The sequence below is a fragment of the Aptenodytes patagonicus genome, chromosome 3, assembly GCF_965638725.1.
Source record: "Aptenodytes patagonicus chromosome 3, bAptPat1.pri.cur, whole genome shotgun sequence".
Classification (NCBI taxonomy): Eukaryota; Metazoa; Chordata; class Aves; order Sphenisciformes; family Spheniscidae; genus Aptenodytes; species Aptenodytes patagonicus.
This window is the reverse complement of record NC_134951.1, coordinates 126,723,867-126,741,304: the sequence shown is the minus strand read 5'-3', so window position 1 is coordinate 126,741,304 and position 17,438 is coordinate 126,723,867. Positions and strand designations below refer to the sequence as shown.

The window sequence follows — 17,438 nt, the reverse complement described above, 5'->3', positions numbered from 1 at the left end:
AGCGTCTTGCCCAAGGCAATGAAAGCTATGAGGAAATGCGAGACAGAGGTGATTATTATTGAGAGGAAACGTTGATGTCTTACCCGTCAGTGCCATTGCCAGGCGAAACTCTTCCTTCAGCATCTGGAGAACTTCTTTTGCTCCTTCTTCACCCTAGGAGATTAGGAGACAATATGTACTATTATGTGTACATATAGCTCATGTGTGTAGATACAGACACATATACACGTGCCAACAAAGTTTTATGCACAACCGTAACTCCTGAGTACTTGTCATAGCAAATTTTAGATTAGATGGTCTGGATACACACAGACTCCGGCACACACGCACCCCTGTGTGCACACATATGCACATACACTAAGCCTAAACAGCGAGTGTAGGTAACTAAAAACAGAAATTTGAGCTTTTTCTAACTTACTTGATAAACCAAGCCCCAGATGAGAGGTCTTCCGATGAATACAGCTTTGGCACCGAGAGCTAATGCTTTGAGAACGTCTGTGCCTTTTCTTACACCACCATCTAGGAACACCTCCACCTTCCCCTCCACAGCCTCAACGATTTCAGGCAAGACATCAATCTAAAAGAGTGAAACCAGGAATACAGCTTGTCCGCTTCTGTAACGCTATTTATTTTTTGAATGAACTCTTATGTACAGGATCCGAGCTTTAAAGCAGCTAAATGAGCAATTGCATGCCTAACTGTATGCACAAACAAGACAGCTTTGTATTGAAAAACAGTAGTGACTTAGCATTTTAGCCGATATATACAAAGGTCAAATTTATTTGGAGAGTCACGTAAATAGAATGAGAATCAGCAGGGTCACACAAAATGTCCATCTGATCCCATGACATGTATCCAACACAAGCCAGTATCAGATACTTCAGAAGAATATAAGAAATGGCAAGCATAGAGGAGGCCTTTCCTTGATGTTACTCTCCAAAATTCCAGCGTTCACTAGTTTGGGGATGAAATTGAATCACCGTCACTTTTTAAATAATCATCTTCACTTTCCTGTTTAAATTTATTATTCATTTATACTAAGGGCCAGCTCTCATCCAGAAGCCCAGAGGCAGGCATTGTACCTATAGACATGGAGTAAGAGAAAGATGTGCCTTGAGGAACTTAGAGTTGGCTGAAAAATTTTAGTGAATGTATTTTTCCTTTTGAAAATGCATCTTTATTACAGGAGTAAAGGTAGAGGAAACTTCTTCATATAAGAAAAAATTAGCTTTCCTCTGAGTTTTGAGCAAGGTGGGAAATGCTTTCTTTTAATGCACGTATATGTTACTTTCACCAAGCTCTACTTAACCCCTACACCAGTGATAAAGGTAAGGGGGAAGAGGATTTTTACTGTTCCTAAGTTACAAGTAAGTAACCAGGGAGTTAAGTAACATGTCCACACCATGCAAGAGGTCCCAATGAAGAGATGAGCCTCCTGAATTCAAGTCTCAAGTGTTAGTTACAGGGCAACTGTTCCTACAATGCCTAAATAGCTCCTATTCATGAAAGTCAGGAAAGACACAAAACTGGAAGCCAAGTACTAAGGGGACTGGAAACGGTGTGTGGTAGTAAGACAAAAGGCACACAAATTCATGTCTTACAAATACGGATGTAATTCATTTCCTTTCTAATGGATACAAAATGACTAGGAGATGGGGGGGGGGGGAAACTTGAAAGTGCAGTTTGTTTTTAGATTTGGATTAAAATTTTCTTGAAGTTTGGCACTTGCTGTGATTTTTTTTTTTTTCCCCTCCCTTTGGTTTTGCTCTCATGCCAAACATATTTTGGATCTATTTCCATATACAGAGACCACTTTCTACATCCTGACAAACTGTACCAACATTAAAGTGCTGTAATAACTAAAGTATGATGCAAACCATAATTAAAACATAGATTTCCTCAATGTGTAACTAGACACTAGAAATATTAACCAGCTTGGGTTCAGCTCACGTTCTGAAAACCTATGAAATTAAAGAAAATTATTATGTTTCTAAAACAGAAACATTTAGCATGATCCAATACAGATATTTACATTACGAAAACTACACTGTGAAATGTAGTTCTTTGTACGGTGAAATCCAGTGAACACATCAGCTTTAATAGTACCTTCTCCTCTGCACTGTGGTGTTGCAAAGGAATAACTCATAACAAGTACTTTGCAAGTTTAATTTCTGTTCTACTGCAGTTGGCAAAAAAATTAATTCATATTTCTTGAGTTTTCTCATTTCTCAAAATGATGTTTTTAATATCCTCATACATTCTCCCTGTTGGATTACCTCACACACAGACTTGCCCAAGATTTTCAAATACTCTTATTGAAATTGGGGAATACATTCTTAAAAGGTGACAAGTAGATAAAGGGGACAGAAGTTAAAGAAGAAAAATTTGTTTCAGAAGCATTAGGCACCCACACTCTGAAAATTCAGTTCCCCTTAAGGTGTCTAAAACTGAATAGCTGCAAACTCTCTAACAGCACAAAATCACGTTTGAAAAAGAAAAATATCAGTCTCTCTTTTGAAACTGGAGAAGACCTGGCATCAGGGGAGGGGTTCTTACCGGGCCCCAGGAGTACCTGGAGACAGAGTCAGGCAAGAGCATCTCAGAGGACAATGTCTCAACTTCATTAACCATTTAGAAAGCCATTTGTGCTGGCATTTGGCTCCCCAGTGCAGGGCTTGGCTGGTGAAGAACCAACCAACGCAACCAGGAGATCAACGGGTCCACATGAAGACCTCAGAAAACCAGTCGGTGAAGGAATTCGGCTGGGGAAATCCTCAGCTGCCCCCGAGGAGAGCAGCAGAGAGCAGAAGTGCTCCAGGGGAGAGGGGGACATGCCAGTGGGACAGCTAAGCAGATAAGACTTCACGTGCAAAACACTCCGCAGTGAAAAAGGGCTTACCTGTCCCCTTCTCCCTTCAGAAAATCATCACAGAAAACAGGCGGGTTTTCATCAAGGACATATTAGGAACACTGAAACAGTCACTACTGGGCTTTGATCCTCCTCCCTTTCATTCTCTTTTTACTTGCACAGCTTTCCCGCACCAAATGAAGAAGGATGAGTGATGACTGGAATTTTGAGGGTTTTCCTTCAGCCTGAACACATACTTTTTCATTTTCCTTTACTTCTTTCTTTTTTGCCAGTTGAGAACTTCTCAAATCCCTTCTCACCTTTGGAAAAGGCACAGGGCAGCATGACAAGGAAAAGGAAAAAAGGAAAAAACTGTAATTTAACCACCCTGTACCTTTTCCAAAGGTGAAAATGTTTGAAAAGAGAAAAATGGAAAGTTTCATTCTGCCTTTAGCTGTTCTGTAACTCTAATTTTTCAGAAGTCTCCGAAGAATATTAAAAGGGAAAAACAACTCTAGTACAACCTTCAGCATGCTGCAAACGGCAACAAGGGGTTTTCAAAAAAGGATGAGAAAGGAGAAATAAAAGAGGAGGCTGGAAAAAAATTTCTTAAAGACTTTCCAATTTCTAAAAACGTAACTGACAATAATACTCTATCTGAAATTGCTTTTCTGGATTTCCCTGCAGGGTGCTGCAGCCGAGGACAGGGTGCCCAGGTAGCCTGAAGAAACAGCCCCACGTAAACCCTCCTGTGGTTTTTTGTTTGATCTGACCAAGGGGAGGCTGTGTCTAACTCGGAGTATGGTGTGGCATACTTAGAGAAATGGAGAGAGATTACTGCTCGTGGGTTAAGGCATATAACACACATATTTACAGGTTTTTCCTCCAGCTACCATGTGTTCAGAGAAAGCAAACAAGAAGCCAAAAGGTAGAGAAAACCAGAGACTACTGGTGCATATTGGCACCAGTACTCACAGTTGCAGGGACCCCATCAAGCTGTCGTGCTCCATGATTTGACACCAGGATACCATTTACCCCGATCTTTACAGCTTCTTTAGCATCATCAGCTAGAAAAAAAACAACCAAACAAGATATGCCCTTCCATAACTGGGAGCTTATTGACACCATGATGAGGGAAATTTTGGCATCACTAAAAAAACATTGCTGGACCTTAGGGCTTCATCCTGCCGAAGCCCCATCTCAACACAGAAAAAAGTTGTATCTTTGAGCAGTAAGACCAGAAAAGTCATTTGAAACGTTGGAGCAGAACATTTTACCACTTTGGATTAGCAGCCACTTTGGTTGCTAGCCTTTATTTTCTCTACTACGTCCCACAACTCATCACTAAGAAATTATTTTGCTAAATGATTTTCTCCAAGCCAAAATTATCGGCACGATTACAGTAATAATCCATACTTAATGAAACCACTTCACTGTGCTCAGTGCTCTTTTGACAGACTGGAAATCCAGCTTTCCTTTAAGTTGTATACAACTCAGATCAGTTTACAGGCACAACGAACGGAGCAAGTTCAATCTTCCTGGCTGCATCTGATTCCAGATACAACTGATACGATGCCAGCCGACCAACTCACTGGTTTAGTGCCCAGTGGCTCTGGTCCCTACCTACTGAACACCAAGGTAAACACAGCCTGTAGCACAGCCATACAAACCATCTGACAGCTCCAGGTACTTATTTAAGCAGCTGCTTCTGCAAGTGTCTTCGTTGCTGGGTTCCTAACCATGCATGAGGAAGAGAAGATATTTTCCTTTTGATTGTTTTGGCCAATCTTCCCTACTTAATGCAGCACAGGAATATGAACGTGCATCCCACCATATTATTCCACATTAGCAAAAGGGATGCTTGCCGTTAAAGAGTAATACAATTGTATGCAATTTTACAGAAATTTCCCCGGCACGAGCACTTTTCCTTCCCTGGTGCCTCTCCGAGAAGGGATGCCTCACCTCCCCCATGGAAAGAGGCAGGACTACACACCCCTGAGGATTCCTTTCGTGACGATGGGCAGTGAGGTCAGCCCTCGAAGCCATTTGATGTCCTCCCAATTGACGCTTGCATCAATCGCCTCCGCTACGTACACAGCCAGTCCACTATTTTCTCCAAAGTCTTTCCCCGAGGAGAAGGCCAGGTCGCTGCTTGAAAAGTTTTTTAATCTAAAATGACAAAAGACACAGAAAAATAGTCTGAGGAAGATTCATTGTAGCCACAAATGTGTTAAACCTTTGCTCTACTGCAGGGCAGGAGCAAAAAAGCCTATCCCAGCATGTCAGATCACAGTCCTTAGTAAGCCGAAACCTCTGGCTGGCGAAGCATTTGATAACATCGGTGCAAGTTTCTCTGGCCCAAGGCAACAGTCCTAGTGCTTTCAAAAGAAATAGGATGAAGTCCAAAATCTAAAGGTTCAGCATCAAATCACAGTCAGGAGGAAAACCCAGCAGTGAGAGCACAATTAGTGCTGATTGCTCTGTTCTTCGGAAGCCGCATCTCGTTCCACATTGCACTATTTTACACTCATATTCCACATTTTGGGCAACGCACGGTATTTTTGTATGGAAACTGGCTAGTTCCGCTGCTGATTTCATGCCTGCAACAAGCAGCATTTCACACGGCTTTTCTGTTTCTGGGCTCAAGCATCTGTCCTGCCACAGACCTCCCGTGTGACTTTGGGCATGACACAGCCACTCCTTTTGCCTCAGTTTCCCACCATGAAATAGGAACAACAGTATCTGCCAGGAGCACTGTGAGGAGAAACGCATCAGAGACATTCAGACCCTAAAGCGGTACAGGCTGGATGTGAAGAGAGAACATCAATCTTGCTTGACATAACCCAGGACCCATTGAAGTCAAGAGGTGCACCTCTACTTACCAGCAAAAATTCCCTTAGCTTTCATGCAGCAAATTTTTTGTTTGTTGGTTTTGTTTGGTTGGTTGGTTTTTTTAAAAATCCAGTGGATTCAGCTACTGGAGGAATAGGGGATTGGGTAGGTGGGAGGGGAGAAGAAGGAAGGGAAATTTTGTTAAGCTCCATGAACTAGATGGATCTGCACGAAGGCTTGCAGAGAATTCAGAATTTTCATTTGTCTGACAAGACCAACATCCAGCCAGTTCACCTTGTGTCTTTTCTGTATGTCTCCTTGTAAAACATGGGGCGGGGAGGAGAATGAAGTTCCTGTGAAAACATTAGCTATTATTTGCTCTTTAGCAGTGAATCAATCTCACCAGTTTTAGGAAACTGAATTATAAATGACAGCCGCTGCACCAAAGACTTCACAGCCTTACTAGATAAAGCAAGAGAAGGGGAAAGGAAGGCGAATAGAGAAATTCAGGCTGTGTTTGTATTAGAAAGCTGAAGCAGCCCCTGAGTGCTCACAAGCACTAAACCACCATTGGCAACACCAGTACCGCCAAGGACACCCATGTCCCACACGAGGCTGATTGCTCTGTTCTTCGGAAGCCGTGTCTCGTTCCACATCGCACTATTTTACACTCATATTCCACATTTTGGGCAGGCACGCTATTTTTGTATGGAAACTGGCTAGTTTCGCTGCTGATTTCATGCCTGCAACAAGCAGCATTTCACACGGCTTTTCTGTTCAGCTCCAGGCCCAGAAGAAAATGAGAAAGGAGCGGGCTCTTAGCAAGATCCAGCTTTTCAGCTGTTGGTTTGCAGAGGGTGGGGTACCCAGAGGAAAACAGAACCATGGATAAGATTATATAAATAAGTGTTGTTTTTCTTGGCCTGTGAAATGCAGATCAACACTTGAATGAATGTTGCCTTACATACGTTTCTGAGCACAATGGCACCTTGTTGTTGCTTTGAAACTTTGTTGAAACCCTGAAGCCAAGAAAAAGTTATCACATAACTGAGCAGAGCCCCACACTAGGAGAGTTTCACCGCCGACTCTGCAACAAAACACTGTCCGAGGGTCATTCTGAAATCTGAAGTGATTAATTTGAAGCTTTAAAGATTACTCCAACTTCATATTATTTCATACGGTTCACTCAAACAAAACCTTGTTACAGTTCGGCCAGGTGGGGTCAAAGTGTTTCAGAAATGCTCTACTGCTTTCCTCAAATATTTTTGGGTTATTTGACTCACGTTGAAAAACTCTAACCCCAGGCCTTAAAATGATACTGCCCCTCAAAAAAGCTATTTAAAGAATTATTTAATTATCTTTTTTTAGGTAAAATGACAGTGTGTATCAATAATGTTTTGTCAATCACAGATCTATAGAAGGATTGCTATATGAGGCATATTTTCATGTTAGTTTTGTCAGGGATTTTTTGTTTTCTGGTGCTTGCCTCATAAGATTGTACTTCAGTACAGAAATCATAGGCAGAGTTAAGGTTGCTCTGTCAACCTTCATCATATCATCTGTTAGCTTCAAGCACAAGCGTGTGGGGGAGATCCGACACCCCAAGCTCTGGAGGTTTTTTTGCCTGCGAGGTGAAGAATCAGATTCATTGCGGAGTCCCATGGCTTACCTTCAATTTGAATATTATGAAAGAGAAGACCAACCTCAGGATGTGATATTATATTTCTTGCTATGTACATGTTACATATGGTATGTACATAGTATAACATAACAGTCTTAGGAGACATAGGAAGAGCACTTCAGATCCATTGATAATATTCAAAACTAGCTTTCACCCAGAACTCAAATCAAAGTTAATCTGCTTCAAAATATGTTCAGCTATCCTTTACTTTGTTTTCTCTCCATTTTTGTGTTCATTTGCAGGCTCTGAATAAGAGCAAACACAGTAGTCTTAATATATGCCGCGGCAGACTGCGGTCACTACCGAGACCTACCTGCAAGATTTCTAGCCCCGTTTTGCAAACCCAAGTCCTGGATATCCCATCCACTAAATACTCTTCCAGCCAGTCCTTGGCTGCTAACACCGCGCCAACACTTCAGCATATGTTTATCAGGATGGTCTCTACAGTCTACCAATTTGTATTTGCAAAAGGCTAGTGAAATCAGCGCCCTTACAACACCACTGGATAACTCTGTTAAAATTAAATGCTGCGTAGGCCCTGCAGTAGGGAGGAACTAGAATTAGCGCTGAAGTCAATCATGAGGCCACAAGTTCTTCTAAGATATAGAAAATGTCCCAAAACACATGTGGGGGTGGAAATTGTCCTCATGGAGAATTTAGAAAGACTGATCCCCATGTGTTTCTGTATTTGAGTAAAAGAAGAGTTAAAGTTGCTTGGAAAGGGGTTCTGTGGTTGGTAGCAACATGGCCCTGGACCTAGTGCACTGTCATAAGATAACGTAGGTTCGAAGGGACCATAACATCGGTTGGAAGGGGCCTTTGGTGCACTTAGTCCAGACACCCATTCAGAGCACAGCCAACTCTGCACCTGGATCCAAGTTCAAAGTCAGAGTGGGTTGCACAAGGCTGTGTCCAGCTGAGTTTTGAAGACGTCCAAGGATATATTGACAGATGTACAAAGAAATGCCCCATCCCTCTAATTTTGTCAGTCTGCAGCCTCATTTTCCCTGGCACATGGTGTCTTTTACAGCCTGCAAACAGCCAAGAGAGCTTAGTTTTGGCCCAAAGCAGATCATAGCCCAAGCACAGCGAGAGATACATGCTCAGTTATTGCCCAGTGCAGTGTGTGGCACCTGGAAGAAATTCCTTGTGCCAGAGGCAAATTTCCCCCCCAACACCTCATGGTGACCGTGGCACTGCCATGCGCCCGTCCCACATCCCAACAGCCGGCACCTACCTGAGGTGGGGAGGAAGCTGGAACTTGTTGCGCACGTCATCGATGCGCCTGCCGAGGAACGGCGTGTCCACCGTCACGAAGATCCCTTTGTAGCCTGCTCTCTCTGCACGCTTCACGAGGGATTTGGTAACCTCCCGGTCCTTGTACACATAAAGCTGCAGCCAGTGAAGGCCAGCTGGAGCTGCTTCAGCCACTTCTTCAATGGAAGAGGTGGCCCAGGAGCTCAGCATCATCCCCGTCCCCATTGCCTGGCAGGCTGGAGGAACACAAGGTTATATTTGAAATTACCCAAAACAGAGGCTCCTCTAAACAGGAACACTTGGCTCACGAGAGTGTGTTGGTGCACATAATTTCACACTGCCTTTCCTCAGTCTTAACGCATTTTCAGCCTTCCAGGGAAGGCTACACTAATAGTTAGCAGTTACTAACAGCGGTGGGCTGCTGTGAGAGCTCTCTGGTTTATTCTCTGTGTTTATAGGCAAATTTTTAGTAACTGCTGTCTGCACACTGTTTGGGATGATCCCTGCTCCAATACTGGAAAGAAAAGATATTACAATCAAACGAAGCCAAACCCATATTAATAAGTCTTTATCCTATGGGGAGCCTGTTTGTAAGCCCCTAGCGTCTGGCTACCACTTGTCAGAAATTTTGGCACATACATTTAAGGACATACATGCACACGCAGAGTTTTAAATGGTCTAAAAAAAAGAAATGCATTTAAGGCTTCCCACTTTTTGTACACTGCCAATTTGCTGCAGATCGGTGTTTCGGGTCTGTCATTCTCAACATCGCTCTTCAGTCCTCCTCACCACTGCCACACGCTCTCCCTTGAGCATTTCGACCACGGCATTTTGGCTGTTTTCTCCTACCCCCAAAATGTTCACTAGCATTAAACCTATGTTTCTTGAAGTGCTCTTCTAGCAAATGCCTGTTCTCATCCCTACAGAGCATTCCAGGGCATAATAAAACAGAAGGACACAGTCCAGCAGACAACCTTATTTAAAGGCTCGAGGGCAAAGCTCCACTTTTCTTTGCTTCAACACCTTCGCCGCCTGTCTCGTGGCCTGAAGGAAGGGGACCGACGTCCATTGTGTGACCCCACACATAAAGCTTCACACTTCTGGCAATAAAAAGTAGTAGTTCTGATCTCACTGAGAGTGGGAGAAACACATCCCAGGTGGCAGTCCCCACCCAGGAGACCCCAAAAGTCAATACAAAGATGAGCCGGTACAACAGACAAGTGGTCTCCAAAGTCTCTGCTGAGACCAAAGGGATGGGTGCTCATGCCTTACGTGTTTTGATCCCTCCTCTTTTACCTTCAAAAGCCATGGATTGAAATCACTCCCGAGGTGTGTGCAGCCCCAAGGTTAAATGTCATTGACCAATCCCAGATGGGGTCGAGCAGCCAGAGGCTCTGTGCCGGCTGCCTCCCTGGGGGCGATTTCCAACCCGGGCTGCACTACAAACCAGCTAACCTTATACAATTACATTTTTATGAATCTATCACTTATTCTTTCTGGGGTAATCTGTCACTTAGTGTAAAATAAAGGAAAACACACTGTAAAACTCAAAAATATTATATAAAGCCTTGTTTTTCTTGGTCTACCGCAGTATGCATATTTTTAATGTAAATGGACCTCTGTTTCAAAACGTCATCTCCAGCCCATCGAGGAATTAAAAAGTGGTCTTTATGACAACATTTTATTAAATAAGGATTACAAGTCTCTTAGAGTGGAAACTTTTGAACAGCTTATTCAAACAAATTGGTTACACCCTCCCACAGCCACCAGGCAGCTTTCAATCAGTGGAAATACAGTAGCAATGAACCAAAGCACTCTACATTTTAGCCATTTAATTTGTCCCCTTAAGATTACTGAAAAGAGTTCCCTTGCAGATTAAGTACCTAGAAATGAGTTTCTTCTGAAGAACCCATGCATGCTGAATGCCTAAAGTCCTGCTAAAATCAGCTGTGGTGGGTTATCGCAAATCCCATAAGAAGTGATTTGCCAAATCGAGTCCGTTAAGTGATGCTGAGAAACAAGGGATCCGCATTCCTGTTGCTCTGTCAAATAGGAGTTCGTGAATGAGAGGGAGGGTTGCTAACCCAGCAATTGCAAAACCCTCAGATCAGATAAGGGAAAAATGTAAATGTTATGGTTCAATCTGCCTTTAGGTATCCATTTATTTCCATTTTTATTTTTATTCTCAAGTCTACCTCTACAGCCCTACGGACGCAAGAATAGTTGCAAAAGCAAGAATTAAAATAGAAACTGCACAATAAAATGTGCTCAGTGAATGGAAGATTTAAAAACACAAAATAATGTCATAACCTTTCAACTTATCTGCATACGCGGCAATAGAGAAGATGCTGCTTTCTTCTTATTTAAGAGTACATTTAAGCAGTTTGGTTCAATCAGAGTTCAACCATCCCAAACTGGGTTATGGCATTTCCATGAAAGCATGCTCACAAAATTCCTCTCGTCTATCCTTTAAAGTTAACAACTCTCTGGTAAAGCACCAGCTCAACACACGTATTTTGGATCTGCACGGTCAAATTCAAAGTTCATGCACACAAAATTTTTCAAAGTTTTAGAGATTCCAAGTTCCAGTTTTAGTTGATCTGTGCTTTATCTTGATCATTTTAAAGCTTATTTTGACAATTTTCTAGACTTTCAAAAACATATGATACATAGTCCTGAAGTGTTGCCAGCTTCTGGTGGTTTTCTACCTCAAATCAGGTTTTGCCAAAAATATACTCCCATTTCTTGCACGTTTAGCTGCAGTTGAGGAAAACAGAAGCAATTCATTTCCTCCAACAACTATATTTTACACTTCAATTTTGGGGTGCTGCAAATATTATTCTTACAAATCAGTACTGGATCCATATTCCCATGGGACGCTGTTGCGGCAATATGTGACATTTGCCAGAGTTTAAACATCAGATTTTTGTAAACCAGTCTTTCCTCATGCCATTTCAGATTGCTTTTAGTCTTTTTTTTTTTTTTTCTTTCCCCAGGTCTTCTTTTAATCCCAAGCATTGCCCAAAGCATACGTTTACCTTTGTACACACTGCAGGCTCCCATTGAGGTCAACGACAGTGCAGAGAGCACGGCATTAGCCACACACAGGAGGCCGGGGAAGTTTTCAATATCAGGACGATAAAGCTTTGAGTTGTTTGTACTCCGCCTTGTTTCGGGGCCAAATGCAACTAGAATTGGGATACGGTGGGGTGCTTAGGAAAGGGGAGCTTCACAGCCTTCCCTCCACGGCCGCCTTGAGTGGGTGCAGGTGCCTCAGCCCCACTGCTACCCACCTGTACTTAGCCCCGGGAAGCCCCGAGCAAGGACATAACTTCTCACCAGGGAACATAAACCTTAATAAAATGGGGCTTTCCTTGTTCTTGGGGAGTTCACCTGAAGTATTTTACATAGCAACACGTCAAGGTTGACCATGGGACAGGACCCACTTGGGAAGTCCACAGGAGAAGAGCGATAACGTTTCTCAGGCCTTCTTTTCATCCTGAAACCTCACAGTCTCCTTCCCACCTCGGATGGGACATCACTCCATTAACTGGTACGGGAAGGGTATGGTGTTTGTCCCTATGGGCAACCCAGAGGCAACATACTTCAAGGAAGGACACTGGAGAAGAGCCCAGCTTAAGCGTGCATATTTTGTCAGGGTTACCTTGTATGGAAATGGGAACTCTTGTTATTTTTCTCTAGCTGTGCAAATTCCCATCGTTTCCCTTTTAGGGGCATCTCCAAAGCACGGCAGCCAAACTGCCCCGCTGGGGTCATTCTTCCCTGAACCCACCAGTGAATCCACTGTCCCCAAGTTAGGGGCCAGAGGACATTACTTGGGATCAACGCGATGTCCTTTTGGCACGGTGGTATTTCTCAAGAGAAGTAGCTGTTCTTGGAGCTGCATCTCCTAAGAAACAGAGTTGTTTAAAGTACTTAACATTACTCTCTTGACGAAACACACTTGGCTGAGAAATCCCCTGCCCAGCCTTACCTCACTTACCCCTTACAAAACACTGCGTGCGAGTTGTGCCTACGATCATTTTGTTGACACAATGCATTCTGTCAGCTGTGCAGGAAGGCTGGAGGCAGCAGGGAAAAATATGCGTGGCCAAAATGGATCTGGCTGGTCTAGGAGGGCTGTCATGCCAGACTGCCTGTGTACACTTGCATCAGAAAGTCCCCTGGCCATGCCGGTCTCTGAGGGGAGTAAGGGCCAGGTCAGTCCAAGCCGTGTTGTCCCACGTGAATATTGTCCTCTCAATGACTCTGGAGTAGCCATACCGCAAAATTAACATTTTTTTTGGAACACCACAGAGGTAACAGGTGAAAGATGGGTACAAAGTCCTGCTATTTTCACTGTGGCTGAGCACAAAAGGCAACAGATCACAAAATCCCTCCTTCACAGTCACGGGCACGTCCGATGAGCACAAGGAACCTGAATTCAGATGCTCAGCAGCATCAAAGCAAACAAAAAGCACGGTACAAGTCTGTTAAGAGCCAAAGGAACAAAGGTGCTGCTCCCTCTCTAGTGGAAATGATAGAGCTGCCAGTAACTCAACTAAAACAGGGGCTGGGGGAAAAGCTTTGCAGTCAATATTCCTATTCTCTATTTGGCAAAGCAAACGGTGCAGTCACATCGCAGGTGATGGTGAAACCCTTCTTGCGTCAGCAGTAACTCAGAAAGTTGTTTGAGAGCAATTGCAGAGGGTAAACATAAAAACATCAGATCTGAGCAACTCTCATTCAAAGGTTTCAAAAGATCTGGCCAAGAACACAGTCAGGCTGTCCCGCCTGATTATCAGCAAGTCAGAGAGAAGTCAGGTATTGCGATACTGTTTCTGGGCTAAAACACAAGAATATAAGGTGATCGGTCAGTAAGAGAGCATTACGTAATTAGCAGCAATATAAACAGAATAGAAATCTCAATAAAATAATGGTACATATCTGTTTATAATCAGTTAAGGTTTCCAAAAATCGCTATTTCTTGCTAAGCAGCTGGATGGTGCACAAGATTTTGTTTCGGTGTACTTGAAGGTGGGTCCTATTTACAGGAGCACAAGTACTACTGCACTTGCAGGGAGTGCTGACGGAAGACGACACGGGGATCACATTGGTTTGCAGGCACAGCATGAAGTCGGGATGGCAAATGAATGTCTTTGCATGGAGGAATAGCGAATCTTCCGATGTACAGGCAAGAAAAAATCATGTAGAATCAGAAGAGTTCTGTTGAAAAGTGTTTAGAGAACAGCCTTTGCTCTTTAACAGTGGCTAAGATTATTCATCAAATTTGGCAAATATGTTTAGTCAAAGAGGTTGAAATTGGAATGGGAAGTACAAGAAAAATTCACCTAAGTCAAAATGTCATATGTTGATATTTTCAAAATGGAAATGTTTTCTTCTGAGCTATCACTTTTGTTTCAAAACAGAACTATGGCTAAAAGCATTAGCTAGTAGGAAAATGAAATAAAATATTGCGTTTTGGATCAAAGGAAACAATTTTCCTCCCGATTTTTCAGTTTCTACTGAACAGAAAATCCATTATTTGCAAAATTGCCATACACGCTGATGAACTACAACTAAAATGCTAGGGAATACACTTGAAGACCGACCTGGAAAAACTGGGACAACTGCCAAGGTCCGTGAAATTGTTTCAAGGACAAGAGAGCTTTCTCTATAAGGAAGGACTCCAGGTCCACTTAGACGTGTCAAACAAAACTGAGGAGCAACCTTATTACAGCCTATGCAGACAATATTTTTTCTTTTTTTTTTTTTTAGGTCGAGCTAACAGAAGTATAAGTAAATCCAACATCTGGATTTGAAGCTGTACAAGTTTTGACCGCGATTACAGCCTAATTCTGCTCAGAGTGGAGTTAGCTGACCTTTGGAATAACTTACTTTGTGTTGGATGGCCTGTCACCAGCAACTTTTAAAATTCCAGTTGAACATTTTCCCCCAAAAAGGTCCTTTACTAATGAACAGAATTGTCGATGAAGGTGTGTTTAAGGCAAGCTGCCAGACTTTACCCTATTTCGGGTAAGATGCATGCTCCTTTCCACCAGCTTGGTTGCTGCAGGAGAGCATCCCTCGAGGAGCAGCAGCAGTGAGGGGCAGCAGCACCCAAAACCCTGACAAGCCCCAAAGCAAGACGTCGTGAGGGCAGGGAGTTTTACCTCATGAGAGACACCACGACATGCCCTTGTGCCTAGAGAAGATGTTACACTGCAACCTGCAGGCAAAACCCGCTGGAAGAGCGGAGCAGTTCAAAGCAAAATGCTGTCGCTTAAGGGAATTCCTTGGCAGGATCAGGCATTGTTCTCAAAATACAAAAAGGTAGGGGAAGGAGTTGTTATTGCTACCTGCACCACCCTGCTCTGCAGGTAAGGATGGGGTGAAACCAAGATAATCTCTTGGGGTCTAACCCCAACCAGGCAGACGTGTGGCTTGTGGCCCCTGCTGCGGGGTGCCCGGGCACCCACACTGTGGGTGCTCCTTTGGGCAGCTGCCATGCCCGCCGACACAAGCCGCGGCACACTACACCCCCTTCCCTGGCTGGGAAGGGACAAGGTTCAGACCATGCCGTGCTTTCAAGGATCATCACACCAGCAGAAGCACCACCACATACATCGCTTCCTACACACCTGAGCCAAAAGTCAAGCTTATGAAGTATGCCAGGCTTTGCAAAAGCCACAAGACTCTGGATCAGACTTTCTTGGCTTGCGTAAATTGGTGCAGCTGACACGAAAGCTGATTTAAAGCAACCAACAATCTGCTCGCTTGTATTTCAGAGGTATCACAGAGTTTAAGAGAAGTTGGATGTAGCAAACCCCCTGATCCTGAATGTCCCAAATTTAAGGGAACCTTTAAGCCAAACGTGTACTTTACAGCTAATCCCTGTCATCTTATAAGGTCAAACGAAAAGCTTGGCACTGAATGCCCCACTCCACCTCTAACAGAGCACAAAACCGAGGCCGTATTTTTTCTGCAAGAAACACTAATGCAATAGAGAGGGTGCGATTTTAATTACGCTCTCCTTTGAAAGCGATGAAAAATCTACCAACTCCATGGATATGTTTATTTCACTGCACGTTCAAACCGTTGCCAGTAGACCAAGCTCTCCTAGTTTGAAAACCCAAGAATGTTAAATGCAATAATCATATGTTAAAGTTTGAAAATCTAAGTGCACAACAGTCAGGAAATTCCAAAATTAAGTTATCTACCACAACCATAACTCAGCCCTGGTAGTCTGCCTTATTGTACCACTCGATTTTGCATGCCATTACAGATTTATGCCTTAAAACGCGGCCGGGCCGTAGCATCAGTGGGAATTTTTGCTAAGGAATGTCCTGAATTTTGTGTGTTTCGAATCTCGCTCTTAATATTGCGTTAATATGTTTGCACTTAACATATAATGCTTCAGAGTTTCCTCCCAGGATAACCTGGGCCAGAAATAATCCGCAAGAATTGCCAAAGGACAGGACAGCACCAAGGCGTCCCACCGGACGCCGCTTCGCAAACCAATTCAAGGTATTCGAGCTCCATCGTGTGGAATGCGCCTGCACATACAATAGGCATAAAAGCTTTGGCTTCCTACTAAATCTCTTGGGAAGGGGAAAAATGTATCCCCAAACATACTATAAAATCAGAGAAATCTGCTTTTACAGAGATTGCTGCTGGAGTTGTGCTGCAGCCCATCACGGCGCACATCGCAGCGCCGGGGCTTGTTTAATGAGAATTGAGACCAGCTCCCACTGCAGGGCAGGTAATTAGACTTGCTTCACACTAGCATTTGCTGCATTGGTCATGGAAACGCTGCTAGATGAATAGCTCGACCATGCACAGGGTTATTTTTTTTTTTTTTAAACTATTGCCTATTTAGGTTTTGTGTCCTTTTTTCATTCGGTGCTAAAGCACTGAAACACACAGCCCAGTGCTGTTTGTATGCAACAGGCACACCGTGTGACCGCTTTCTCAGATTTTGTGTCGTCCTGCAGCTCGGGTTAAAGAGTAAGAAGCCATTTCACATCTGAATTCTGGTTAACATCCCATTTCTCGCGGCCTTTTAGGCTGCAGCCTCCATGCACTCCCACCCCAAGGACCTGGGGGTGCTGGTCGACAGCCGGCTGAACATGAGCCGGCAGTGTGCCCAGGCGGCCAAGAAGGCCAATGGCATCCTGGCCTGTGTCAGAAATAGTGTGGCCAGCAGGAGTAGGGAAGTGATCGTGCCCCTGTACTCGGCCCTGGTGAGGCCACACCTCGAATACTGTGTTCAGTTTTGGGCCCCTCACTACAAGAAGGACGTTGAGGTGCTGGAGCGTGTCCAGAGAAGGGCAACGAGGCTGGTGAGGGGTCTGGAGAACAAGTCTTATGAGGAGCGGCTGAGGGAACTGGGGTTGTTTAGCCTGGAGAAGAGGAGGCTGAGGGGAGACCTCATCGCTCTCTACAACTACCTGAAAGGAGGTTGTAGCGAGGTGGGGGTCGGTCTCTTCTCCCAAGTAACAAGCGATAGGATGAGAGGAAACGGCCTCAAGTTGCGCCAGGGGAGGTTTAGATTGGACATGAGGAAAAATTTCTTTACTGAAAGAGTGGTGAAACATTGGAACAGGCTGCCCAGGGCAGTGGTTGAGTCACCATCCCTGGGGATATTTAAAAGACGTGTAGATGCGGCACTTAGGGACATGGTTTAGTGGGCATGGTGGTGTTGGGTTGACAGTTGGACTCGATGATCTTAGAGGTCTTTTCCAACCTTAATGATTCTATGAATATCTTTGTGCAGCATCTAGCCCAGAGGGGCCTTTACCTCACTGGCTCCCTGGGATG

General features: G+C 43.9%; 1 protein-coding gene across 1 annotated transcript in view; it reads right to left on the bottom strand.

Annotated features, from left to right (window-relative positions):
- The window catches only part of HAO1 (hydroxyacid oxidase 1), a 34,444-nt gene that overhangs the window by 8,170 nt on the left and 8,836 nt on the right, over positions 1 to 17,438 (bottom strand). Inside the window, exons 3-7 of the mRNA XM_076335126.1 lie at positions 8,599 to 8,854; positions 4,842 to 5,017; positions 3,824 to 3,915; positions 419 to 577; positions 84 to 153 (exon numbers count right to left, since the gene is read on the bottom strand). Coding sequence (XP_076191241.1) covers positions 84 to 153; positions 419 to 577; positions 3,824 to 3,915; positions 4,842 to 5,017; positions 8,599 to 8,854 — 753 coding nt within the window. The remainder of the gene's footprint in view (positions 1 to 83; positions 154 to 418; positions 578 to 3,823; positions 3,916 to 4,841; positions 5,018 to 8,598; positions 8,855 to 17,438) is intronic.